Raw genomic sequence first — 27674 nt, 5'->3', positions numbered from 1 at the left:
CAAAGAAAACAAGGCAGAGAATAAGCGGCTTGTATGGAGTTTGGAAAGCTCTCAGAGGCCCTGCTTTCAAAATCCTATACAGTAGCTTTACTATATCTCTCTGCTGCAGCTGCAAAGAAATGAAGGAAGCAGAAGTGGTTAAAAGGAAAAAGAAAAAAAAAGCTGGGGGTGGGGGGAGCCCGGGCCGGGTTTGGGGGGGGGGGGGGGGTGGGGGGCCCCACAGGCTGCAGGAGGACTCAGCATCATCTACACCAGCCTTTGAACGCCTTGTCATGGAGCTGGGATTCTGCCTCCACGCACCGGAGTACTCGGACAGAGGAGGGACTGTTGGCGGAGTTCAAAGGAGAGAAAGTTCAAAACATGCCTGGGAAAGGACAGTCTCCTGTTGCATGTGGAGCGGAGTGGGGCTGGGCCGCGGGTCCCAGCAAGCCAGGCTTCCGTAGGCAGAGCCCCAAGGTAAAAAGACAGAGAGGGGCAAGTGTGTTCCTTTCAGGTCTGGGAAGGATTTGCCGGGAGAAGGTTGTCTGCCTTTGCTAGGGAAGTATTGACAGCCTCTTGTCCTTCATTCTATAACTGGCTCAGATGTGGTCACCAGGGTAAACGGAGCATTTGTGTCTTGGTATAAATAGAACGTTCCCTCCCAGCGTCGCCCGGCAGCAGTGGGACTTGTGTTGTCATCACCGCGTCGCGGCTCTTTGGGGATCCCAGGCAAAGAGCCTCTTGCCCGTTCAGATAATGGATGGAGGAGGACCTCCTCCCCTCCAGATGGACGCTTCTTCTCAACTGTATGTTGGCTGTGAGCAGAAGTTGGCCTCAGTGAGGTCCTCGTGCCCCCAGACAACCTGAAAGCGTTTTCTTTCTTTCTTTCTTTCTTTTTTTAAAGATTTTATTTATTTGACAGAGGAGATCACAAGTAGGCAGAGAGGCAGGTAGAGAGAGAGGGGCAAGCAGGCTCCCTGCTGAGCAGAGAGCCCGATGCAGGACTCGATCCCAGGACCCTGGAACCATGACCTGAGCTGAGCTGAAGGCAGAGGCTTAACCCACTGAGCCTCCCAGGCGCCCCTTGAAAGCTTTTTCTCTATATGGTGTGAGGTGGGGCTGATAGCCCATTAGAAACCACTAGTTACTGTTGCTTTTTGAACCAGCGAGCGCTCAGGAACCAGGATGCCGTGGTCTTCCGCACACCTGCAGGGTCTGCTCAGCCAGGACTTTGACAGACCCTCAGTCTCCCGCCTCTGTGAGGACAGCCCTAAAGTCAGGTGGCATTTATGACACGACAGAGAGAGAGAGACAGAGAGAGACGGCTAGGAATGGGACCCAGCACGCAGGCCTTTTAGGAATAGGAAAGAATTTCCTTATCCCTTTTCAGATGTAGGGAAGTACGAGAGGACCTTGCGCCCAGCTGGGTGCACACCCCAGAATCAGGGTAGCCTCCGGAGGGACAGTTTAATCACTCCTTCCTTCTTCCCTTTATCCATTCACCTTACAGTGGCTGGGGCACCACCCAGCCTGGCAAGGGCCCTCAGTTTACTGTCCCCGCACCTCTGCGGGTCACTGGGGGCGTGTGCCAGGGCAGAGGGAAGGAGCCTTGGGGCAGAGTGGAAGGGGGGCGGGGGAGGAGCCACTCGGAGAACAGGAATGCCCACGCAGCGCAGTGAAGCCGGTGCGATCTCTGGTGTGGGCCGCTGTGGGCCTCTGGGATCGTGTTCTCCTCTTCCCCCCCACCCCCGGCCCTGGTGCTGGCTCTGCTGAAAACCAGGACTCCAAAGTCAGTTCAGAAGCCCCAGGCACCATTTCAGGCTACTCACCTGTCAGTACCGATCCCTGCCCCCCACCACCACCACCACCACCAAATTGTACCTCCTAAAGGCACCTTGAGTTCAGAGAGCGCGGTGGAGGCCGGAGCTCCGGGGTGAAATGAATCCCACTCTTGGGTTACTTTATAATCACCCTCCAGCGGGGTTTTCTGGAGACAGTCCCTTCATCGAGGAGAGGGTTCCTACTTGGAATTGCAGGCTCATAGAGGAGCCATGATCTTGAACTTGAGAGCTGTCTGCCCCCCTCCCTCTCTGGGGTTGCCTCCACCGCCCCCACAGAGGGCTGCCTCTGGCTAAGAGCACAAGAAACCAGGCGGGTTCTCCACCCTAAGCTACAATTACCTCCTGAGTCACCAGACAGAAACAAGAGGTACCCGGGGCGACCAGCGACTGCAGATTGTGAACTCCTCTGCTTTCAGGGAGGTCCACGTCTCCAGAAGCTCGTGCAGGCGAGCTAAAAATGCCACCGTCTGTCACCCAAGGCTTGAAAAGGCAGGAGCCCAGTCTTGTTCTTGTTTTTGTCCCTGGGAATCTTGGGGCCTGGTTTGAGAGGGAGGGGAGAGGGCCCCACCTGGGCCTTACTTCCACCTGGAGGCTGTGTTCCGGGCTCCCCAGCGGCCTGTGGCTCTCCCTCAGACTGTGGCCTTGTATACCTTTCCTTTTCTACTTGTCTCTAGCAGTGAGCTTGGCCCATGGGACAGTGTATGTGTGTGTGTGTGGGGGGGGGGGGGTTTCTCTGTATGTGTGTGTGTCTGTGCATGCATAAAGATACTCCCAAAAAACCCCAAGGGGAGTTGCAGCAGCGCTTTGCTCCCACGAGGGTATGAGGCTCAACTCAGCACAAGGCCCTTGTATCCGTTCTCTTTTCTTTTTTGGTATGATGAAGAAAACACTAGGGACTACACGTTTGCAGACTGTTTGACTTCTAATGAGACAAGTTCTCCTTGAAACTGGATAAGCTCGGTTATGGCACGTTTCCCCTACAAGTCGCTTTTCTGAACGCTCCTCTGTTCCATGGCAGCCGAAAACTTGAGTTCAAGCTTCCTTTGCCCCAGACACATTCTGCTTTCCTAGGCAGATGACCCTGGTCATGAAGGGTCTCAGCGCCCGTTCGGTCAGTGTTTAGTGAGCCTATCATGTGCCAGGTGCTCCCATCGGTGCTGAGGATACAGCCGTGATAAAAACAGACAAAACTGGATGCCTGGGTGGCTCAATGGGTTGGGTGTCTGCCTTCGGCTCAGGTCGCAATCCTGGGGTCCTGGGATCAAGTCCCATATTGGGCTGCCTGCTCCACAGGGAGCCTACTTCTCCCTCTGCCTCCCTCTTACACTCTCTCTCTATCAGTCCCTCATGAATAAATTAATAAAATCTTAAAAAAAAAAAAAAGGCAAAACCCCTACCCTCATGGCACTTACAGTCCAGTGGGAACGGACAGACCACAAATAACATCAATAAATACTGTGGAGACAACCGAAGCAAAAGGGCTAGCTAGGCATTGGCTGGGTCGGGAGAGTTTGCAGTTTAAACTTGGGTGTTCAGGAAGTCCTCAGGGAGAAGATGAAATTGAAGCAAAGACTTGAAGGACAGAGGGAATGTGGCCCACAGATATGTGGGAGAAGGCCATCTGGGCCAAAGAAACAGCAGGTGCAAAGGCCCTGAGGCAGACATAGGACTAACAGCAAGGTGGCCAGGGTGGCTGGAGCAGAGTGAATTCAGACTGTCTGCCTTCTCGTTTCAAAATAGGAGGTATTGACCTAAGAAGCAGGCTTAGCCAAACACCAGCCTGGTTTTTGGAACATGTGCCTTATGCTAGTGTGAGGGACCACTGCAGACCATAGTTTGGGAAGACCCAGGATGGGGAAGCCCCAGGCACAGCCAGACTGGTGGTCACTCACCTGTGTTGCCACCTGCAAGAGAATCAGAGCTCTCCCCAATCAAAGACATCACTGTCCCTGTTGGGGATTCTATGGGGTTAAAAAGTACCGTGTCTGTTGGGTCCCTAAGTAAGTCGAAACACATCACCTAGGAAATAGCACCATCCTGATGGACTTTTCTAGACTGGCTCAGTGTGATTACCCATGTGTAGAAGGTGAGAGGACACCTACCCAAGGCACATGGGTGAGGGGGTGTGGATTGTACAGGTAGGGTGATGACCATTAACCTCAGATTCACATTCCTCTTGCTGCTGATGAGAAGGGATGGGCTGGGAACCAATGAGTATCAGTCTTTTCCTTTTCTTCTCTAAGATTTTTTTTTTTTTTTTTTGACAGATCTCAAGTAGGCAGAGAGGCAGGAAGAGAGAGGGGGAAGCAGGCTCCCCACTGAGCAGAGAGCCTGATGCAGGGCTCGATCCCAAGACCCTGAGGTCATGGCCCAAGGCAGAGGCTTAACCCCCTGAGCCACCCAGGCGCCCCATTCTCTGAGATTTTTATTTACTTATGTATTTATTTGAGAGAGAGTGTACATGTGTGCAAGCAGGGGGAGGGGCAGTGGGAGAAGAAGAGAGAGAATCTCATGCAGACTCTAGTCTCATGACCCTGAGATCATGACCTGAGCGGAGAGCAAGAGTCAGGCACTCAGCTGACTGAGCACTCCCCGCCAGGTGCCCCTAGTGTGGTTATTTTCCAATCAGAAAAGCAGAGAAGTGAGACTGTGGAGGAGGTTCAGCAGACTGGCTTTCTTTCCAGCTGCAAACTCCTAAAATTTGCTAGTGGGTTTTGAGGTGAGTCTCGTGCCCCATGGCCTCTGCATGCAGCTTTTGGATGATGATGGGGAGGAGACCAAACTCCAGAATGGGATGCCCCAGTGAGGAGGGTAGCCTGAAAGGCTCAGTGTAGGCTTGAGAGGAGAGAGAAGAGGATCCAGGAAGACTACGGTCCTGGGTGGCTCCTAGCTGTCCCAAGGGCCACTGACAACACCGCAGGAGGCAGAGGGACAGGGAACTGTGAGGACGTGCTGGGCAGAGCTGCTCAGCAGCACACAGATGAGTAGTGAGGCCGGGTAGAGCCCTACCTTCCAGATCAAGCTCCAAGGACCGGTCTGACAGTTGAGCTTGGTACTGGCTCCCACAGGCCAGGTGTCTGGCTGGAAAAAAAGAAAGAAACCTTTGAAAGTCCTAACGTCATATGAAGTTGTTCAAGAAAGCCTGTGCTCGGAGGCGTCCAGCAAGAACCAGCTGAGTAGCTAATTGCTGCAGATATAATTGCTGTGAATGCTTTTAGAGCCCCTCCGAGTAATCTGTCTTAGTCCTTTAATTCCAGGCTTTCAGATAAGGAGGCTGGGTGATGAAGAGACTTGCTCCTGTCCGCAGGAAAGTTGGGTGGAAAAGCAGATTTATAATGGAGGTTCTTACCATGCAGACGGGCAGTCACGTTTCCCCGGTGCCATGTTGTTTCTCTGGGGGACAGAAGGACGAGAGCACCCCCATCCTTGTGGGCACCCAGAAGTGTCAAGTGGAATGAAACAGGTCCTCGTAAACCTTGCCTTCTGTTCCTCCAAGTCCTTCCTTAGATGCCTGGACAGGAGTTACTTTCCACTTGAAAATCCTGGGTTCCTCACAGATCAGCCCGAGCATAGCCGCAGTGACTCCCTGACTCATCTCAGTGACGGCGAGGCAGACACGGGCAACACCCACCTGTCGGGCAGACGCTTGGCATTTTCAGCCGCTCTGCCTACCTTGAAGAGTTGAACGATTAGGAGAAGGACCACCAAATAGTTGTCACCAAAACAAGGCCAGCACTCGGTGCTCAGGGACACTTAGTCTACACACAGCTCCGGTGTATTTGGTGTGTTCAGTTCCCGCCCATGGCAAACTGGAAGCACACTGATGGCACATGCGCCACAGGGAGGTGTCGCTCAACTCCCCGGGAGAGTCCCGGGACCAGCAGCATTAACATCACTTGGGGTTTAGTAGAAATCTGATTTCTCGGGCCACACCCCAGACCTACCCAGCCAGACCCGTGATTCAGATGCTTATTCGGGTGTGTGAGACATAGCTCTCAACTACGGGTCACAAGACGGCGGTGGCTCTAAGCACTTCTGGGAACAGAAGTGGGATAATAAAGGGCAAATCCTTATGAGTCTCTGCTGGCCCCATGATCTAAGCACCTAATGCTATACACCTCTCCTCTCTACTTACTGGAGGTGCCCAGATATTGGTATTTATAGATGCATTGAGCAAGATTGGAAAGGAGGGGGGATGTTGAGGGGGTGGCTGTGTTTTCAGACCTAATTGGCTGTGTGAGATTAGATAAATGACGTAACCTCTCTGAACTTCACTTCTCACATGTGGGTTAAAAAACAAGGCTGATTTCTCTAGCTCTTCTCCAGTTGTGAAGTACTATAACTTTGTACGGATCTCCTAGTTTAATAATACGGGAAGAAGTTGGAGGTAAAAGTTAGGCCACGGAAGTTTATATAACATTGGCTAATACAGAAACATGTAGGTACAATATATATTTTAACATATAATATAGTAACATATATATCCCATGTTATATTTTCTACTGTGATATACACAATGGGACAATACTATCCAACATTAAATAATCCAGCAGAGGGCTAGGTTTGCGGGTAAGATTTATTTCATTACCTACAAGGTGCTTTAAGGAAGGATCACATTCACATTCTGTATGATTACTTTCCTGTCCTTAGGACTTGAATGACCCTGGAGCCCAGAGTTTAGATTGTTACACCAGGAAACGTGAGCTGTTCTGTACACACATCAGTTTCTTTTCCACTGTCCTAAAGCGGTAGCAAATTAAGGCGTGTGTGTGGGGTGAGGGGTGGTGGAATCCATGTTTTTTTATCCAGATCCCTGTTGTTAGTATCAGACTGATCGGCAAACATGTTTTGAAATACATGTATGCTTTTAGAAGAATCACAATGTTACGTATAGATAGATAGAGGTGTAAGTGGATACACAGATAGATCTCTTTTTGGTATTACCAGTTTGCATGCATTTTCCTCAACAGCTCACAATGACCATGCTTTGAGTCTACACCTTCCTACTTTTTCTGCTGAGAATCTTCAAGAAAAGTAGTAAGCCCATTCCAGAAACATGGACTAACAAACTGCCATAAAATTACTCTCTCTGACCAGCATTTTCCAGGAAAAGGCGACAATTTAGCCTTACCTGTTTTCTCTAATAGAAGAGCATATAGCGTATTTCATAGTTCAGCAATGGTTTCTTGAAAAAGACAGTTCAGTTATAGATGAAATATGCATACCTCCTCAGTCTCGTTTTTATAGCGGAAAATTGAAAGCTGGTCTCATTATCCATCACAGATATCATAACATTTAGGGATGCCTTGTGGGCAGCCAGCCCAGAAAACTACAGGACATATGTCTTTGGAATGAAGAAGTAAAATTTAGCAGATGGGATTAATTTATTTTTCTTTTCTTTTTTTTTTTTCCCTTTCGGCTTTTTATGACTCTGCATATATAATAAAATCCCAATCAAAGACTTTTTTTCAAAATGTGGGAATGGTAATAGAGAAACATAATTTAGTATCCTTTTCAACTCTGGTCAAAATCATTAAGATGTCCTACTATGAAATCTTGAGGTAGCCACGATTTTAAGGACCACTGTGTCAACATTTTCCAGTGGACATCCAGTGTGCCCCAAAAACCAGGCGGCCAACATGCAAATGCATAGGGCTGCATTGTAATTCTACTAGATCTGATCCAGAGTTGAATTCCCTGCTGCCCTCTGAAGCCCAGTACTCAGCAGGAAAGAAGGAAAGTGAGTTTGATAGTGGACATTTCCCATACTCCTGTATTTAAAATTCAGGGGGCAAATTGACATTTTAATTGCACACAGATACAGGAAACCGGAGACATAAAGCATTCATTTTCCCCCGCTTGAAAGTTTATATCGGAAGCTTCTGTATTTCTTACAAAATATTGCTCTTTGGCCCATGAAATCTGATGGCTTCAGAAAAGAAGAATGAGGTGTTCTTTTGATCTAGCTTATAAATGCATCTGAACCACACCTTTAATATGATAATGCTTTTTATCTCCCTGGTGCCTTGGTGTTACAGTCCTCCAGCACCATGGTGAGGAAGGGGCTCTAGATTCCCCACAGAGGCAATAACATTTCTACTTACTGCCAGTACCATATGTGGGGAGGGTGTGGAGTGAAAGCCCCCACCCCTCCTCCTCCAGCATTAAACTCAGCCTCCCAACTCACAGGGCTTAGGAGATAGCTCAGAATGAAGAATTGTTTTCTCTGAAAGTTATGCCTGAACATTCCTGCTAAAGCAGACAGTCATCAGCTAATCTCTGTAAATGACTACGATTTTGGCAGGTGTCAGCTGGTCCAGAAATTGCTCACATGTTAAAACATTCTTTTAAACATAGGGCATGAGAGGGGACTAATAAAAAAATAATAATAATAATCTCACGGTATGCCTGGCCATAGTAGTGGGTTACCTAAAGTGACTTATTCTCGCTCTGTTTCTTGGCGGTATGTGGTCCCCAAGCTTGGTGGCTGAGACAGACGCAGCTGACAGCCTTTCTTTAAAGACCAACCATAAACTCCCCAGGTGTCGAATGCTTGTATTTAGAATGACCTCGTACACATCATTCTCCTGGATCACCCACTGTCCTTGACACGGTGTTCTTCAAAAATGCCACTGGGTGCCCAAGGAATGTGAAATTTTGAAATGGGTACAAAGCCTGCTGGAAGCCTCTGCACCATGATTTCTCCAACCGGCATTCTTCTGGAGGTGGTAGAACTGTCCAGAATCATTTTTCCTGCCTTCTCTGCCCGACTCCTAATACCAGCCATTAGGTCATGCTAGGTATTTAAAGGCCTAATTACTATGCTTTGAGTGGCCTTTGAGTTGGAAATGTTGGGGGGGTAAGAATACCAGATTTTTTAGTCCGATCACCAGAAAGCTAAGAATCTGTCCCAAAGATAAGAGAAGGGAGGAGTCAAGGAAAGATCCAATCAGAGACAGTTACACCACGGTCGACTGAAATAGAATGTTCTAGAAAAAGACATTTTCATTCTTCTGAGGGAAAGGGATGACATGAGTGGTTCCGGGACCTGGCCCTATGGCCTTTCGCCCACAAGGCCAGTGCTTAAAATACTCAGCCGGTAAGAGGCCTCTCACATGTGTGCTGGCCCGCTGTGACTCAGGCTGTTTGTGTTCAGGTCGAGTGTTGTGGGCTGCGGGGCTGAATCAGAATCCAGATTTGCCTTGGTGACACATGAAAAGAGGGAGCATTGCATTTGAACTACACAAATATTATGCTTAAGTCGTTTTCCTCGTTTCGGAGCCAAACAGGTCTTGTTCATGATAAAAATCGCTGCAATATAGTGGGGCCTTTTTTTTTGGTCTGGAATTTGAGACCGTGTCAACCGTGCCAAGGGGCCTGGCAGCAGGAAGAAACGGCCAGCCACGGAGATTTGGAACCATAATACAAGTTATAAAATTTAATTTTGTAATTGTAGCGATTGGGAGCTGGGCTAAAAGGCACTTCTCCCACCCCACTCCTACCCGGGGCCCGGGGGAGTGGACTCCAGGGATCCTCTTTCTAAGTGAGGTCTGGGTCAGGGCGTGTGAAAGAGCCCTTGATTACTGCAGCAAGCAGGCTGCTCCCCTAATGTTGTTTGGAGCCCCCTGATGATGGTTGCCGGAGTGGGGGAGGTGTTTGGGGGGGGGGGGTTGGTGGCAAAATAGATCAATGACGCTTTATTCGAACCACAGGGGTGAGGAAGAAGCAGGGGCATATCCTCTTTGAAAGGAGAATGAATTGTCGGCCCCACAGTGCCTCTGTCAGTACATCCTGAGCCTCCGTTCTGCTTGACAGGCCTGAGTCTCTAGTCTAAAGCGCTGTTGTTGGCAGGATTAAGGAAGGAAACAGGAGGCCCAGCCCTCCTGGCCTGTCCCATGGGAGTGGCCTCTGCTCACTGCATCCTGGTGACAGTGATTTTGATGGGGAACAAGGCAAGGATAGATACTGACTGTCTATACGGACAGCAGAGGGGCCCATCTTTCCACCTTTGATTCCTGAGCCCTTGGGGGAAGCTCATCCAGTCTCCTGGCAGAGCCTCTGGGCTCCAGTAGGCCCAGCCTGCTGGGTAGATGGCCCGGCTGAGGCCCAGGCTCTGGCTTCCGGGCAAACCCCCTCTTAGAGGCTACACCTAGGGAAGTGGGCTTCAGGAAAGAATGCTCGTGAGAAGCTTTTGAGGAGAGGGAGCGGAGAGGGGCTGAGGGCTGCCCAGGCCCTGCATTTAGCAGGAAATCTGACCTCCCCAAGGACCGTGGGTTCACAGCCACACCTCATTTCCTGTTGGAAGGGGCGTGCGCTAAGCTCCAGGGCCCACTTTGCTGCCTCTAAAACCCGCCGGTGGTTGGGTTTGCAGTAAGGAGCGGCGGTTCCAATGCCACAGGGAGGGCACCTTTCCTGGCTGCCATAGCTCGGCCCGCAGCGTGTGGCCAAGGGCCAACCCTTAATGCACCTTCTCTCCCTCCTGACCTCACACCGCCGCCATCCCTGTATGCCCACCGCCTTCTGCCTGGTGGAGATGGGCGCCGAGGGTTGGGGAGATGGGGCGCAGACCAGGGGAGCACCCGGCGGCCTGTGATGAGATGGGCCCCCTGTCTGCCGTGGGGACAGTGGCCCTGAATTTCCACGGGGAGCCAGCCCGATGTGTGCCAACCTCCCGTAACATCCACGTTGGGGGTGAGGGGAAGGGGGAGGGGAAAGACAAGCAAACCCCGAATTTTAGAAAAGCCACAATACATTTTCTGATCTTTTCCCTCCCTCCTTCCTTGCCTCCCTCTCCCCTTCTCACTCCCACCCCACCCCCTCCCCACAATAGGACATCGTCAGAAACTAGATGATCAGACCAAGCCCGGGAGCTTGTCCTTTTCCGAGCGGCTCAGTGAGCTGGAGCAGCTGCGGCGAACAGCCATGAGGGTCAGCCCACACCACCCAGCCCCCACACCCAACCCTCGGGCCTCCTTGAACCACTCCACTGCCTTTAACCCTCAGCCTCAGAGTCAGATGCAGGGTAAGTACCTGGAGGGAGCCCGCTTCCCGCCTTGCCCTCGGGCCACACTCCCCTAGACCAGTCCTGTCTTCTCCTCCTCGCTCAAATGGTCCTTGGACAACCGCAGCCTGGGAACCTGTTAGAGGGCAGTCTCTGGCCTGCCCCAGACCTCCTGAGTCAGATCTGCGCTGTAATGAGATCCCCAGATCAAGAGGCACAAGAACCGGGGCTTTGGAGAGAGAGAGAGCTCTACGTAGATAATAGCTTGCATTTTTTAAGAGTTTGCTTTGGCTATGTTGCTTTCCTACCTACCCAGTAGGCTTGAACACACACACACACACACACACACACACACCCCAAACAAGGTGAATGTCAGGATGTTTCAAGTCGTTGTTGCCTTCAGATTATTTGTGGGGTTTGTATCTAATACATGTTCTTTTAAAAGTATAAAGAAATACTAGGAAAGTATGGATGCCAGCACATCAAAGGTACTATTTATAATACATAAATGGACAATCAGTAAAAAATGCAGACAAACCCCCCCCCATATACACATACCTAGGTTTAGCAAGCAATTGCCAAAAAAAAAAGGAAAAAACACTGTAAAATACAATAATTACATAAAATACACTGTGCCAAATTAGATAGTACACAGTTCATTTGCACTGTAGAAACCACTGACGTCAATGATTATTTGCTCTGTGATACCATTTCGAATTTCCGAAATGTAGTCATTTTCTGTGTGCTGCGCAGGACACAGCTGTGTGCAATACGGTCACAGTAAGATTCTTTCTCCAAGTAGCAGGCTTGTCTAACTCAGAAGGAGAGATAAGCAGCACATCTGGGGGAGAGGGCAGGTGGCCAGCCAGGGACATGCTGCTTGCCCTCTGGGACCGCAGAAATTAGCTTCCCCAGGGGTTTTCACTGCGTGAGTCCTACCGTGGGATGTGTGCTCGTCTTGAGGTCTTTAAGGTTTCTGGACCAGTGGCTCGCTTTTGGGGTGAGCACATGCGGGGCTCTCGAAAGGCAAGCATGCTTTCTTGCCCGGAGTTTGATAGCCATGCCACAAGCTCTCCTTGTTATGTGTCTGGGGGAGGTTCTGTTATTTGAGGGGAAAGTTCCCAGAGAAGGCTTCCCATCAGATACTATGCGCACAGCTGCGAAGTGGCCCATCCATAGGGCGGGGTCCCTTGTCTCCAAACAGAAACCTAAATCTTGATGCTGGTGCGTTCTCTCTCATCTGTGGACTCATCTTTGATGCGTTTAGGAGAAAGCCTCCTTGGAATCATCAGTTTTGTGGCGCTTATCATGAATACTTGTTCAAACGATGCATATTGATTTTTCTTTCAATGCCAAAATGCAAGTGTGTGCGGTAAATCGGATTGAGTTAAGTGAGAGAGACGCGTGAGGAGTGAAATGAAATTTCCTTCCGAACAGAACAAATTCTCGAGGAGATTCCTTGATCGTGTGTGTAGGGCCATTTAAATTTATTTATACCATCTTCCGGCCTCCATTTGTAACATCAAAGGGAAGATTTCAATGTTCTTATTCTCTCTTCGTGTAACCGATGGTTTGGCCTCCTCGGCTGATGAAGGGACTCGCCTTCTTCCACCGATAACTGGAACCAAAACCATGAAGCATTTTTAAAAGCAATGACTCAGCCACGCAGCGGCAAGATGAAATAGCCACCGTTAGGTCGGCTTGGTTTCGGACAGTTTTGGCGAGGAGCAAATCAGGTCTGATTTGCCTCCTTGTCAGATAGGCTCTTTTTCCCAAAAAGAAGAGGGGGAGGGTGGCAAGTGAATTCTTGTCCTCAGCCGTCACCAGCTCTCGGGCGGAGACATCGCCGCGGCCGGACAGGCATTCTTTAGCTCCTTGGAATATTGTATGCTTACTTAGCAGAGGATCAGGTTTAACACAGAGCCTCACCCCTTTCTTGTTCCTTTTAAAAACTTTTTACTTCTGCAACATGTAAGTAATAATAACTTGCTTTTAGAGTGCCCTAGAGGCTTGGTTGCTGTTTTAAAGAATGTGTTAACTATATTGCTGATGCCTTTTCTTTCCAAAATATGATTGGCTCTTCAGTCCTTCACTTGTAAAATCATAAGAACTTTTTTAAAAACATAACTATCCAGGACATATTCATGTAAAACTGCTTTTCCTTTCTCTTTCTTTTTTTTCCCCCTGTAAGAAAATGCTTTTTTATCCTAGTCATGTTTTGAGTAGACCCTTGGGGTGTTTTTTTCCCCCTGAAATTAGAAAGTGAACAGAGATAATAGTAAAGTCTCTTTCAGCTAGAACCTTCATTTTGTTCTTGATGAGTAGGAAAATGGTTATTTTCTTGGCTTAGCTGTGGAGACTCCGTATTATATTTAAGAAGATGCATTATATAAAAACCCAGTATGTGTTTATGGCTTTCTTTGAAATGGCAGCCATCATTTTAAGAAAAATACCCCAAAGGTAGTCACAGCCATCGTACAGCAGTGCCGTACAGATGTGTGAATGTTTTCTGCCTCGGCAAACGTCTGCGACTCGGGGTTTGGAGGGATCACGGTTGACAGGGAGGTTTTGCCTTCTTCGGAGAGTTACGCCTGCCCCTTTAACTCTGTCAGTAGGAAATCACAGATCTAGAATAACGCCTCTATTTATCTAGAATCAGATGTGCTGGAGAATCACTCAAAATAGGCATCTCAAATTATCTGAAGCAGGGGAAGGGAAGAGGGGGCAAGTTGCCATGCCGCCAAACCGCTGTTTATTTGTTGAGGTTTTAACTATTAAAAGAGCTGAGGTTGATTTCGACTTCCTCCTTCACCAGCTCATAAAAGTGAACAGAAAGCCATTTTGTCATGGCTGCACCATTCGTTAACATTGTCACGAACTTCTTTCTACAAGCGGGTTTTAGAATTCTTTTTTTTTTTTTTTTAAGATTTTATTTATTTATTTGACAGACAGAGATCCCGAGTAGGCAGAGAGGCAGGCAGAGAAAGAGGGGGAAGCAGGCTCCCCGCCGAGCAGAGAGCCTGATGCGGGGCCGATTCCAGGACCCCGGGATCATGACCTGAGCCGAAAGCAGAGGCTTAACCCACTGAGCCACCCAGGCGCCCCAGATTTTAGAGTTCTGTTAGTCATGGGAAGGAACACGGACACGTGTCCTTTTAAAACATGGGACAGCACGGATGAAGTCCCTGATGCTGCCTTGGTCACATACACTCCCTTAGAGATGGCTCTGGGCAACCCCGGCAATTAATTTTAAGAATTTGGCTCCTGATTTACCAAAAACAATGAACCACATTTAAGGCTGTATAACCCCCTCCTTTCTGGGAAGATGGAGACGGACTTTTCTATCTGCCGGTGCAGAAAACTGGACGAAGAGGCCAGTTTTGTTGTTGCTGGCTGCATTGCCATAGTCGTCAAAGCGTGAGGCTGAACTCTTTCAATGGACTGGTTATGACTTTGGGCATAGGTGAGGCCTCCTGTGTACATTATTCCGCTCTTACCACAATCCTGGGGTGTGGTTTACAGGCAGAGCAGCTGAACCTCAGAGGGTAACAATTACAGAGTCGCCAAGAGCATAAGGGACAGGCTTGGACTCAAACCCAGACCTTTCTGGCTAAAGAGCCTGAGCTAACTGGGTGGCGGGTTTTCTGGAATCGAGGATCCATTGGACACAGGATTGGGCAGTGTCAAGAACAATCCCGGTCGTCCAAGGGGGGACGGGAGGAGTGCTGGGCTGGGCATCCCCTTGGCGGGCATGTGTGAATGCGTTCTGCTATCATAAGATTTTGCTAATGATGAGAACCTTAGGGCCAGACTCTGTGGTGGGCCTTTTGATAAGCTGCCTTTTGTGGGGGATGGTAGGTGGGGGACATGGACATTTGTTTTTCAAGTTGGGGACAAAAGGAAACTTAATTCGGAATAACTCAGCTTAAATAGCAGGACGAGGGGGAGGAGGAGGGCTTCCCAGTCTGTCTGCTTTACTGGGGTGACAGCCTGGCCTTCTTCTGTGGCTCGCTGGGACCAGAACCTCCTTCACATCCAAATCCTGGCAACCTCTGATCGGCTTGAGGAGTGTGGGTGCCTCGCTTTGAGAGTCGAGAGTACAGTCAGGGCGTGGAGCCCCTGGCGTCTCGGATGCACCTCTTCCCTTCCAGTTCTCCAGATGATTTTTGTGTTGATAGTGATTTTCCCCACAGGTTAAAGTTATTTTGGAAAGACTGTGCTCGCTGGTACTGTTGCCTGTGATGCTTTTGGAGATAGGAATTGACTTTGCTCCCCAGCTATTAATGAGGCTTACTCGTGTCGGTGTTTACCAGCTGCATTGACAGAAGGAGAAGAGCCTTCCCACTTCCCTGTAGGAGGACAGAGAAATGCCCTTCCCAGCCTTGGGGGTAAAATATCGAACGACAGAGCACTTCTTTCTTCTTCTCCTTCTTCTCTCTCACTCTGTCTATCTCTCTCCTCTTCCTCTTCTTCTAGAAGTTCAAAATCGAAGGGGGGATGGGGGCCCTTGGATTACCTTGGAAGTAGAGACTACCATCAGACACCAGAAATTTGCACATATAAATATGTCAGTGGTCTTTTAATGGTCACATGACAAAGCAAAACAGGGTGCTTGGAATCACCATAGAAAGCAAGCCGTAAACTCAAAAAGTGAATGATTTAAAAAATAACTCTTATCAGGGAAGGCAGAATTTGAGAACCTTTCCAGGTTGACAACAGAACCTTACAGGATTGAAACCAAGCCCGGATCAGGTGTCCCCGTGAATAAATAAAAATAAATAAACGCCAGAGGGAAAGAAGGGAGGGGAAAGAAAACAGTGGAACGGACGCGTGGGGGAGGGGCCCGCTGAGCCGCTGAGGGGTGCCGCTGCCCTGTCCCGTCCCCTCTTCTCCCAAGCAGGCGGGTGGGGGTTAGAGTTAATAAACTAGAAGCAGGAACTGAGAACTCAGTTCATGGTTTCTGTCTTCCGGGCTGGTGCAGTGTAGACGGTGGGTTTCGGAAGTGTGCAAAGCTCGTCCCCATGAATGGCATCATAGACATTGGGAAGAGGAGAAAGTAGGATTGAGGAAAGTCAAGTCTTTGTTTTCTCCTTAAAAAAAAAGAAAAAAAGGCTCTTGAGAGCCTTTGCCTCCTAGTCTGCCTCTGCCTGTGTGGCGTGAGTCTGATGTGGCCGCACTGTGTCTGTCACCCCTGCTTTCCACTTGCTCCTGTGAGTTACTTCACCCTGCTCGGCTCGGAAGCAAGCCTGACGTTTACTCTCCCCGCTGTTTACGGAGAGGCGTAGCTCCCCGCACAGATCCCCTTGAAGAGCACTGCTCAAGTGCTTGCTCTGGATTTCCAAGCACCGCACAGCGAAGTACTTCATAAACTGGCCCTTCAAAGGAGCCACCATCCTGGCCGGTGGTCATCACCCCAGTCACCATCAGCCACGTTGTAGCGGGACGGTGTTTTCACACCGAACGTTTTCGTGGATGCCATGTTTTCCCAAGCGATTTGGTGATGCCTTGTGGGCATCTTTTCTAATTACAACAAAGAAGGGTTCACCCACTCTGACAAAGAGTTTTGTTCAAGATACAAGCTTTTAATAAAAATGTCCTTGGAGCACTTATTTGACATCAACAGTTAATAGGCAAGAAAGAGAAGCTGGAAACACAATGTCCAAGAGAGAGTGCGGAGTGACTGAGAGGGAAGGCTCCACGGGCGGGCCACTGAGGCCCAAACCTGGCCCAAACCACGTCTTCCAATAGTTACTTAACTTCTTACAGCCTCGGTTTCTCCATCTGCAAAATGGGAGTAACAGTTATGCTTGGAGACTCCAAGACCACTGTGAGCCACAGAGCACCGGGCCATAGCGGTAAGCCCAGCATCACCAAACCAGGTGACTTCATTTCCAGTGGCTGCTGTAACTCGATGGCTTAAAACCACAGAAATGTATGTTCTCAAGTTCTGAAGGCCAGAGTCCAAAATCAAGGTGCCAGCAGGGCCAGGCTCCCTCTGAAGACCCTAGAGAGGCATCTTCCCTGGCCTCTTCCAGCATTCCCTGCCTGTGGCCGTGCCATTCCCATCTCGGCATTCATCTGCACCTGGCCTTTGTGTCCATGTCATCCTCTCTTCTGTCTCTTCTAAGGACACTTATTGGATTCAGGCCCCACCCAGATAAACCAGAAGACTCTCACTTCATCTCACTCAGTCACATCTGCAGGTTATTTCTCCAAATAAGGTCCCATTCACAGTCCTGTGGGTCTGAACACAGACACAGCTTTTGGGGGGCCACCGTCCTAGCAATTATACCGAGGTGGAAAGGAAAGGAGGCAGCAGAAGGGTCTAGAAATCACTTTCTTATGTCCCCCATCAGATATTGTGGGCTCAGCATCTGATGCTATATGCCTGTCACCATTTCTGGCTACCAACACTTCACCCCACCATTGCCAGAACTCACTCTCATGATACTTTAATTTCCCAGTCAGGAAAATGTATGATTTTTTTTTTTTTTTCCTGGACGAAATCAGATATTTCTTAACATTTTCTAGAGCATCTGTGCAGATGGGGCCAGAGGGCCAGCAGTGCTCAACAGGGAAAGGGGGCTCTGCCCTGTGTCAGGGGCGCAAAGCAGACTAGCAGACAGGAGGCTCGGGTACCTTCTGCCCTAGTCCCCCACAGCTCATGAGTTTTACAGGGTAATAGCGGAGGCACAGAAGATGGCAGGAAGACCACAGCCAGCCAGTTGGGATGGACCTAAGAATCTGACCTCCCCGGAGCTAGGCATATCCCTGTCGTTTTTGGACAAGCTGCCTTTTTAAAATGGCTTTATGACAAAGCATTGTTGACAGGACACCCATTTTGAAAGGCTGGCGATTCACTTTGCATACCTCATAATCCCAAATTTACAAATCATCTGAGGATAGCCTTTCAAATTTGGATATTGAAAAAAGAAACTTTGACTATGGCCATGAAGTCCGTGTCAAAGTTGACCAAAAGTTGGTGCCAAGGGAGGAACAGACCGTATGTGCTGGTAGGAACACGGGGCCCCCTGTTAGAAAGGTCCCGTGCTCTCTTGTAAGGGGGGGTGGTTCCCCAAACCGAGTTGACTTTATTCATTTGCATTATTTTTCCTCCCATCAGGGAACGGAAATGCAGGCTCTGTGTAATTCGTTTATTTTAGGGCTCTGTAAAAATCCGCATGTACGATTTAAATAATGCTGAGGAACTGTGGCGACTTCTGCTTTTCCTTATTTCTCTGCGGCCCTCGGGGCGCCACTGCCAGACCTTTGGGGGAAAGTGTACAGAGGCAGAGGGCTTCTCAGAAGGCCACCTCCGTGCATATTTGTCTTCTATCTTTGCATTTTATGTCCTTAGCCCCACAGCAGCTTTCTTATTACGGAACAATGGCCTCCCAAGCAGTGTTGTTACGGAGATTAAAGGTACGGATTGCAAAACACCTGTAAAGAAAATCTTCGCTGACAAACCCAGTTTCTTTCCGTGGACCTTTCTTCCATAATCTCTTTCTGGCAGAACATTGTATGTTTTGATACTAGAGATTCAGTTACCAACCACAGTAAATAAAACAAAATAATTTTAAGAAATAGTACGGAACTCACCCTAAAAATAAACATTGGCCAATCATGTTTATTTTCTGTTTCTTTGTCCACACCTGAGGACTGAAGGGGGCAAAAAAAAAAAAAAAAAAAAAAGGAAGGTCGTACTTCTTACCCAGTTGATTTTTAATTATTGAGCTACGGACAGTCTTTAGACTGAGTATTAGCCAGCTCTGACGTCCTGCGCGGCATGGAATATTACATTTATGTTTAAAAGAAATCAGCCGTTTTAAGCCCAAACAGTCTCATGACAGCAAGTCCCTGAATGAGTCGTGAGTACCCCAGGTTGGGCAGAAAGCACAGTCATCCTCTCAAGACACAGGCTCAAGTGCCACAGTCCTGGGCACCAGCATTAATTCACCACCTCTTAGGATCTAGAATGTTCTAAATATCTGTTTCAAGATTTTGAAAAACACCTTCCAGTTGTGATCAACAGCAGGAGTTTACTACTCCTTTTGTGAAGGTGATTCACCGTCATACGGAACCCCCTGTTTTTCCTGCTGGAGGGAGTGTGAACGAGATGGGGGAGGAGCCTGTAGAGGACTGTCCAGGGCACCTCATGTCACCCAACCGCAATTGGGTGGCTACAAACCCTGAGCAAACAGACGTGGTGTTCATGGCTGCGCCCCATCTTGGTTCTTCCACCCAACCTCCCCGAGTCTATGCCTCTGTCGGTCAGTACGATCAGTGTGGTTAGCAAGGTTTGGGTCACTGTAATGGTGAGCTCAGTCCCGCTGGGAGCATGAGAGGGGAGGCATTCTGATCCTTCAGCTCTGGGGTTTGGGCGTGGTCACCAGCGGTGTCTAAAGGCAGAGCATCCCCAGGGAAGGCCTTTGCTTTGGCACCACCCTGGGACTGAGCAGCTCACCCATCCGGAACAGTTAAGTCTCCCAGATCTATAACTTGCTGATTCCCGCAGAGGATGTCTCCTTACTTACAAGCTTGAATGTGTTCAATCTGAGTCATCCCAAGGCCAGATCCAAGACCCTGGGAGCTTAGGCTGTGACAATTCTCCCTTCTGTCTTTGGGAGAGCTACAGATACACACTTAACACTGCAGGAGTATTGGGGGGAAGGGTGATAAAGGACATCTCAAGGTTAAAAGGGAGGAGGAGGTAATGTGGCCAGTGACTGCGCTTTTTAGAGTCGCGGGTCATACAAGGGAAGAGAACAGAGTGGTTTTACTAAGTCTCCTGGGGTTACTGCGCTGTGTGGCCGCTCGCACTCCATTAGCGCATCTCTCCGCAAGATTAGATGGCAAATTACATGATAAAGTTATTAAAATATCTGTAAAAGTCAGCACAAGCTCGAGGGCTCGACTTGGCATTTCTGCCCGTTAAGTGGTTTATTTAGATCGCTTCTCTCGGGGTCTGTTCATCTTCATCCATACAAGGCTGTAAATTGCCTGCTGCGTAGACCTGTCATGGCCTGAGTTTTCAGCCGGGTTTCTATTGCCGGTCCAAGAGGGCTGGTGTCTTGCCGGTGGACGCGCCAAGTGTTTGAAACGCGCAGTGATCCCCGCCTTCCCCCGTCTCGGTGTTGAACCTGCAGCGTATGTTTGTGACGGTGGCCCTACGGGGGCTGCCTTTAGAGCAGTCACGGCAGTGAATCATGCAAAGCCGGGGCCTGGTTCAGACGTTTACCAAAAGCAAGAACAGAATAGAGCTCACAGCAGAGCGAGGGCTGATGCTGTTGGTTCCGTTACTCCCCGCAGCCTGCGACCCCCAGGAGGTGCGTGAACTGGTCCTCGACGGTCCTGCCTGCTGCGCCTGCGCGCAGACGCGGAGCCGCCCCGGGACCAGAGCCCTTACGGCCAGTCCAGGTCCCCCCACCTCACATGAGCGATCGGAGACGTGGTCTTCCGTGCCAGCCTTCTGTAATTGTGCGTGCCGCCGCTCCTGCTGATGAACGGCCGGGCCTCATACTCTTGAGCCAGTAGGGAGGTCGAGAACACCTCTACTCTGTTGCCTGTGATTAAAAGACCACCTTTCTTTTTTGGCAATATTTTTGCTGTGGGATCGGACTTTCCGAGGCACCATATGTTGCTAAGTGAGAGAAGTCATTGCCCAGACGTGGATCTGCTTAATTTAATATGATTTTCCACAAATTACAAAGCATGACTTTACAATTGAATTTGTGCAAAATTACAGATGGCCAATTCAGGTGGAAGGGAGAGGAAATCTTGTTACTCTTATTCCAGAATCTCTTCCCGAATTCCTCATTTGATTCTTTCGCACCTTGGGGGAGGGGATAAGTTGCGGGGTGGGGGAGGGGAGGATACATTAGAGGGTCTGTAAGGAACTTCTCTTATTTTTCAAACTTTCTCCCTGGTCAGTCCTGGCTCCCTCAGAGGGAGACACAGCGGCCCGGACATGTCAAGACAGAACACCCGTTCTTCCATCCCATCCGTCAGGATATACCCGTTCCTCCCACCGTATCTTCAGAAGAGGACTCGGGAAAAATAGGGGAGCCCCCAGGATGCACTTTCTGGGGAAAGCAGAATCTGAACATACCAATTAACTCTAGAATCCGTATGGTGAGGAATGAGTATGGGCTTTGGAATTCAAATCCCAGGTCGGGCACTTGGGTAGTTACGTGACCTTGGGAAAATCACTGAAACCCTTGCCACCGCTGCTCGCCATCTGTAAAAACGGCCTCCCTGGAGAAGTACCTGCCTCCCGGGAGAGCGGTGAGCACAAGCGAGTGGATCGGTATATACCCTGGAAGCCTGGTGCGCAGTGAGCATTGCACGGGTTTTCTCCTCTTACCTCCAGAGCTTGCTGCAAGGACAGAGACACGTTTTTGTCAAATATTGAGCAGAGAGCCTGGTACACTTCATGCGCTAAATAAGCGCTCGATGTTATTTGTTTTCCTCTTACTGCTAGTATTGTACCCACATGGGGGGCAGTCGGGTCTCACCAGGGTGTTATAATCCATCTATCCGTCCTGTCAGATGAGCTACACCTTGTTTCACAGGAGGACAGTCGCCCTGTGGTGGTTTTTGTAGTGTCTTCAGTCAAGGTCCGCTTCCTTGGGAGAACTCCGACAGGAGAACCCATCAGCACTGCTCCGCAAGATCGTATGGGAATCAGTGGGAATGTTAGAGCTGAAAAGGACCTTACACGTCATTGCTCAATGCCCTTTATTTTCCGCGTGAGAACCCAGAGGCCCCAGGGAAAGACAGGACTGGCCCAGTTGGAGGCAGACCCGAACTCCCGGTGTTGGGACTCCTGGTCATCCCAAGGATGGCCCCATCCCATGGGGCCATCCTGCCTCCGCCTCGGAGGTGGCCACAGAATATAGTCTCCGCTGTCAGTGGAACGCACGTTAGGATGTGTCGCCGTGCTCGTCCTTCCACGGCCATTTTCTAGAAGTGTGCTGTCTCCTCAGAGAGATGATTAGGCACCCGTGGTCGGACTCTAGAGCGTGTACTTCTTTGTGCCTCCATTTTCAAAATGCTGAATTCCGTGCTTTAGGAATAGGGGTTTTTCAAAAGGCAAGGATAGAATCCCCACCTCAAGGCCACCCTCTGTCCTCCTCAGCCCTGCTCCCTGGGGGACAGCAGACAGCTGCAGAGGCGGACAGGACACTCCCTGGCCCACGTGCGTAACAGCCAGAGATGAACCCTGACCCATCCCTACCTTGCATGAATCGGACACATTTAGAGAATGTGAATGGTCAGCCTCTTTGGCATTTTTAATGAACCATCTACAAAAGGATTTCTTTGAACCGAGTTTCACCTTCCTGTGTGATTTTAAGTAAATACCTCCCTGGGCCGATTCCGCCCACAGGCCCAGGCCTTGAAAGCCTGCTGGCGGCTTGGGCTGGCGGGCCCAAAGGAGGCCTGCAGACAGGTGTGCGAGTGTGTCGGGGCGGGGCCGGGCAGCCACAGCTGTGGGGACGCAGCGAAGCCGAGGCTGGAGGGGCGCTGGGGCCTGGCAGCTGGTGCTGAGTGACAGCCCTGCGTCCCGGTTCAGGACCCCGCTGTCCGCTTCTGCATTTACTCCCTGAACGGTGCCTGGCCATGCGAATGCGGGAACTAGAGTCAGAGACAGGTTTCCCTGTGAGTCAGGGTCATGGACAGCAAGGCCAGAGCTCCCCCAGGACCATCGTGGGCAGACAGCAAATGCCCCTCTGTCAGAGGCGCTGTTTCTGACATGTGTGTGGCTTCTGGGCTCTCTCCTGTGGCTAAGACCTGGTAAGTCAGTAGTCACCTCTCCTACGTGGAACTTAGGTAGGGGTCAGTCAAGAGAAGCAGGGACTTGAGGCCCTGCACTAACTAGCGATGTGGACCTGTCCGTCTGTCTTTGCCTCTCACAGTGCATGGTCCTGACATGTCTTGACCACAGCCCCCAGGGCTTGAGTTCCATGGCTCTCGTGGCTGGCCTCAGTAGTCAGAGTTTCTAAAGAACAGACCAATGAAGGAAATGCTGTGAAATGACTTTTCTGGCTCAGAGGAACAGATCCACTCAGAAACACAGCAGTTAGCAGTCTTCCAAACTCTCCCCCAAGGGTCATGATGTCCCCTGATTTGGGCAGTTTGCCACAGCAACTTTGAACTTCTGACCACAGAGATGAGTGAGCCCTAGAAAGTTGGACCAGAATGAGATAGCCAGCCCTCTCATTAGACAGAGGAAGCACTTTGAGCCCAGAGAGGTTAAGTGACTTGCCAAAGGTCACACAGCCAGCTCCTATATACATGCGCTTAGCTCTCCTGCCGACCCTCCCCAGCTTGAACACATTCCTAGTATTTGGATACAGCACAGTGAGTCTTCCCAAGCAGTCCCTGCAAAACAGCACTTATGTGAAAGGGGGGCTGTTGGAACAAGATAGGGCAAACACCCGTGTGCCTGCGCACAGCTCCACCCAGTTTCTCATCTTTATATTACCAAAAAAAAAAAAAAAAAAGGTCTCAAATAACCCAAACAGGCCGGGTCTGATCTGTAGACAGTCTGCAGGCATCCACCCAAGAAGCTGCCGGTCGGCTGGTCCATCATCCACTGATTTATGTTGTGTGTGTTAAGCCTTAAATTGTTGAGACTCTGGCTGGCTGCAGTGGTATTACTGGAGGGCTGGTGCATGTTTTCAGCTCTCGGAGCTGGCTCCGGGACTGGAGGTGTTGGCCTCAGATCAAGTCCAATCTCACACCTGTCTGAGACAATGAGGGCCTTGTTAGACACATCTCCAGTCAAGGCGGCACAGGCTGCTTATTTTTCACGTTCAGAACAGAGGGGGGCCAGGGAGAAGCCAAGGCGAGACTGGGATACACGGGGGTCAGCTGCCTCCCTTGCCCTCTGCTTTCTGCCCCTTCCCGGGACCTGCCCCCCACCCCATTTTACAAACTTGTCCTTATTTTTGGAAATTAAAAACAAACAAACAATACAACAGTAGCCCTCTTATGAAGGAGAATTTCCCACTGCCAAACAAGAAGCTCGAGGCCTGGTGGAGAATAAATTCACAGTCACCAAGGGAGCTGAGCCACAGAGTGGAGAAGCAGGATGGTGAAAAAAGCCGAAATCCAAACTTTTTTCCACACCGGTGGTGTGCAGGAACGGTTTTCACTTCTTGTTTTTCCCCTGCCGTTGCTGTCATGTGAGTGACTGCGGTGGTAAGCGGAGGACAGTGTTTCCCCACCGTGGTGGTATTTGCTGACGAACCAGCAAACTGTTCTGTCCCCGCGCTGTCCCTGCCCAGTCCCTCGTTACCCATACAGGGAACACCGCAGGCCGCCAGCATTACGTCCGCAGACCCTTTGCACACCCAGCTGTCCGGAGGCCCTGACCCCAGGCAGCCACTGGGCAGGACCTCTCCTGGGTTGGCCCAGGTCGGCAGCCCTCAAGGCTGATGGCTGTGAACGCTCTTTCCTCAGTCACAGCCCCCCCCCCCCCACAAATGACTTGCGTTGCATGGGGCCACACGATGTGCAAGCCCTTGGGATAAAAATCAAGGAAAAGTTTCCCGGAATTAGGGAAGCCGACCTTTTCTGCCAGGCCCCACAATAGGCCCCTCGCTAGCACCTAGGGACTCCTCCCGTGTGCACCTGTCATGGCCCGGGGGCTTGTAAGGAATCTCTCCGCTTCCTTCTCTGTGAGCAAGGCTCTTACCTGAGCGGGGACGCACGGAGGTGCCAGCGGTCACTCTGTTCTGCTCGTCCTCCAACGACAAACAGGCAGTCCCCGACCTTTCAGTGCCGAGAACGGGCTTAAGCGCTAAGTCCCACTGCTGACTCATAGCTTCAGCCCCCGAGACCTGTCGGGGAGGGGATATGTGCAGGCTGCTTATTTTATCTGAGGCCTGGGATTTCGGAGCAAATCACTTTGAACTCCGCTGTCCTAGTTTCTTTCTGCGCACATCAGCCAGCTTGCCCCAGGACACCTTTTCCGAGGCAGCAGAGAGAGGCGTGGGAAGCAGCAGGGTGAGATAGGAAACCTGGGGGCTTCTGGCTCCCTCCTGCCCAGGTCTGAACCCCTTCCATGCGACCTTGAGTGGCTATACCCGCGACGACCCTGGGCCCTGGGAGATGGCGTCGCCGCCAAGACTGTGGCTTCTGGGAGGCCAGAGGCAGCACAGCAAAGCCGCCTCTTTGAGGCCACTCTGTCTGAACTTACAGCCTGGGGAGGGTGGTGGCGTAAGAAGCAGATGTGGCCCCCTCAAGCCACCTGAGGGCCAAGGAGGACCAGAGACAGAAACCAAACCTGCTCCGACTGAGATCACTTGAACCACGGGCTTCTCAGCTCCTTCTCTGGCCCTGCCTCTGCCTCTCTCGGGGCCATGAGGTTTCCATCCTTCCCTGGATCCTGCCATTCTTCAGGGCACCTCCCTGCCCCCCCTTTCCCATCCAACAATCGAGTCCATCTTCTCTTGCCCTGAGCCCATCCTTTGGGGCCTGGGACTCCACCATCTTCCCAAGCCTTGCCGCCATCATTACCCGATGGGGTTAGGTTGCTGATGCCCCAACTGTCATGGGCTCCTGGAAACAAGGACCCAAGGTTTCCCTCTGTGTTTTGAGATCATCCAAACTGCGAAACCAACTAACGAGATGCTTTCCAAGCGTCCCTGAGCCCTGGGCACCTGCACCCTCACCTCCCCGGCTCCAGTCATGGTTCCAAGAGTGACAGGCTTGGGCAGGCAGGAGCTGTCTCTCCTACTTCTCCAGACCCCCACGACCCTAGCCCAGATCTGCAGGGCAGGGGAGAGTAGGAGTCACTGAGGAAGACTTTCCCTGCTCTCGGGATAGCACATCAAACCTGGTGCTTGACATGCTTTCATCTGAAGTCCAAAACTTTCTTCCCGGAATGATCTCCTTCATCCCAAAGCACCAATTCTAGGGCAGAGCCTTGCTTCTTAGTTCTGTGACGGACTCTTCTTCCTCCTCCCAGAGCCCAGCTCGGAGCCTGGGACAGGGAGCCCCGGTGGTCCCACCCAGATGACAACTAGCTCGCCCCTTTCCCTTTGCTTCTGTGACAAGGAGGAAGGTGGGAGTTTCTCTGCTTCTTGACCTTCCGACTCCATGACCTTCTACAGCCTTCTGTTTTCTAAAGCTAATGAGCTACCCTTTTCTTTTGCTGACCCCCAAGCCCCCAGGCCAGACTCTTGTGTCACTGTCTTTCCTTGCCGTCCGCCTTCCTCCTCAGACAGCTCACCTTAAGGCTGTCCCCCAAATTCCTGAAGCTGGCTTTACACATTGAATTAGAGATTCAGACCCCAGAGTAAAAGAAGTTGTTTACCCACTATTTCCTTGGAACCCCACCCCCCACCTCACTGCTGCCTCCCAGACGCCTGCACTCCGCGTCCTCCCCCTACGGTCAGGTGTGTCCCTGTGTCACCTCCTTCCCTAAAAGCATTCCTGATTCTTCCTGGTTCTGGCGCTTTTCAAATCCATCCTTCCCTCCATCCACTCTTGACCTTGGTGGCCCGGCTCCCTGCCCACCTGTCACCAAGCCTCTTTCCCCAACGGACCTGTTGCCAGGCCTTGGGGCCTCAGGCCCCACAGCGCTGAAACATTGCACTGCTACCCCGTCGATGGCTTCGCCCTGTGCCTAAGACAGACGACAAGAGCCAAGTTTCCCCCTTCCCCTCCCCTCTGTGGCGTTGCATTATGATCCTCAGCTGGTGGCTGAAGGACCATTCCAACTCGCCTGTGCCGGCCCACTTGTCTGTCTGGAAAAAAAAAAAAAAAAAAATAGTAGAACATGGGCCATGTGGGGACTGGGGGCGGGGGTGGGGGAGGCCATTTGCCACCCTCTTTGTCAACCCTCCCTTTTGCTTTCTTCGCCTCCTCTTCCCTCAGTTCCTCAGAAGCCTTTTTTTGTTCCAGGCAAGGGGAAAGTACTTCGGACGTGTTGTTGAGACTGGTTTGCTGTTTTTTTTCAAAGACGGGAAGTTCCTGTTTATTGGAAAGGTTATTCACTTCCAAAGATGTTATAGAGCCAGGCAGCTACAGGATGATTTCTCGCTGCCTTTTCTCGGGGTGGTACACAATACAAAATAATAATAATAATAGTAGTAATAATAATAAACCAATGAGAGCAAGATAGCCAGTGAACACAAAAGGAGATGTTAGAATAGGTTTTTGTTGGTACTTGCATTTTCTTGTTGAAAAACAGCAAAGACCCTGAGGTACAGAGGTGTGGACAGAAGCCCGATGTTATCTGCCCCCTAGAAATCCTGCCTGGAGTCCAGCAGCGGGCGGGATCCAGAACTCAAAAAGACGGAGGCAACTGGTCCTGCTCAGTACAAACGGTGCTTTCAGTCTTTCGTAAACAGCCTGTGCCCCAGGGCTCAAATCCTTCAAAAGTTTGCCTAGGTAATTGCGTTTCATTGCTGTCTGGCATGTGCTCATCTGTCTAATCTAGGGGTTCAGACAGCCAGGCCAAAGCCTGCGAGACTGGAGGAGAACGAGACTGTGAATTTAATCCACTTGAAAGACGGACTAATACAAGTACGGCTAACTCATTATTTTAAGTGATGGGAGCAGAAAAGGGTATGGCACTTTCCATAAAAGGGTTTAAAATCGGCACAGTGCAGCCACTTGGCAGTTGGAGGCCATCAGAAGAGAAGGTGGAACCAGGCCGACCATGGGATCCTCACTGCCGCCTTCTCGTTTCTGGAAGCCTCCGTCCGGCCCACGACCACAGTGGGGTCGGAGGGAGACGCCCTCCCTCCCTCCCTGATGCATAAATTCACAGCAACAGACACCAACTTTTATTTGAGGTTTGGGGGTGCTGGGGCTCAGTTTCAGGATGAAAAGGGGATATC

The 27674-nt window shown here is 50.5% G+C and overlaps 1 protein-coding gene across 4 annotated transcripts in view; it reads left to right on the top strand.

The window, feature by feature from the left end:
* The window catches only part of RUNX1 (RUNX family transcription factor 1), a 244161-nt gene that overhangs the window by 196429 nt on the left and 20058 nt on the right, over positions 1–27674 (top strand). For 3 of the 4 annotated variants that reach the window (XM_059392311.1, XM_059392308.1, XM_059392309.1), the window contains one exon: positions 10651–10842. The exons of the other annotated variant lie outside the window; for it this stretch is intronic. In XM_059392311.1, the coding sequence (XP_059248294.1) occupies positions 10651–10842 (192 nt within the window). The remainder of the gene's footprint in view (positions 1–10650; positions 10843–27674) is intronic. 4 annotated transcript variants of the gene reach the window in all.

The sequence above is a fragment of the Mustela nigripes genome, chromosome 2 (assembly GCF_022355385.1).
Source record: "Mustela nigripes isolate SB6536 chromosome 2, MUSNIG.SB6536, whole genome shotgun sequence".
NCBI classification, from domain to species: domain Eukaryota; kingdom Metazoa; phylum Chordata; class Mammalia; order Carnivora; family Mustelidae; genus Mustela; species Mustela nigripes.
The sequence above is the reverse complement of the archived record's forward strand: the minus strand, read 5'-3'. Positions and strand labels throughout refer to the sequence as shown.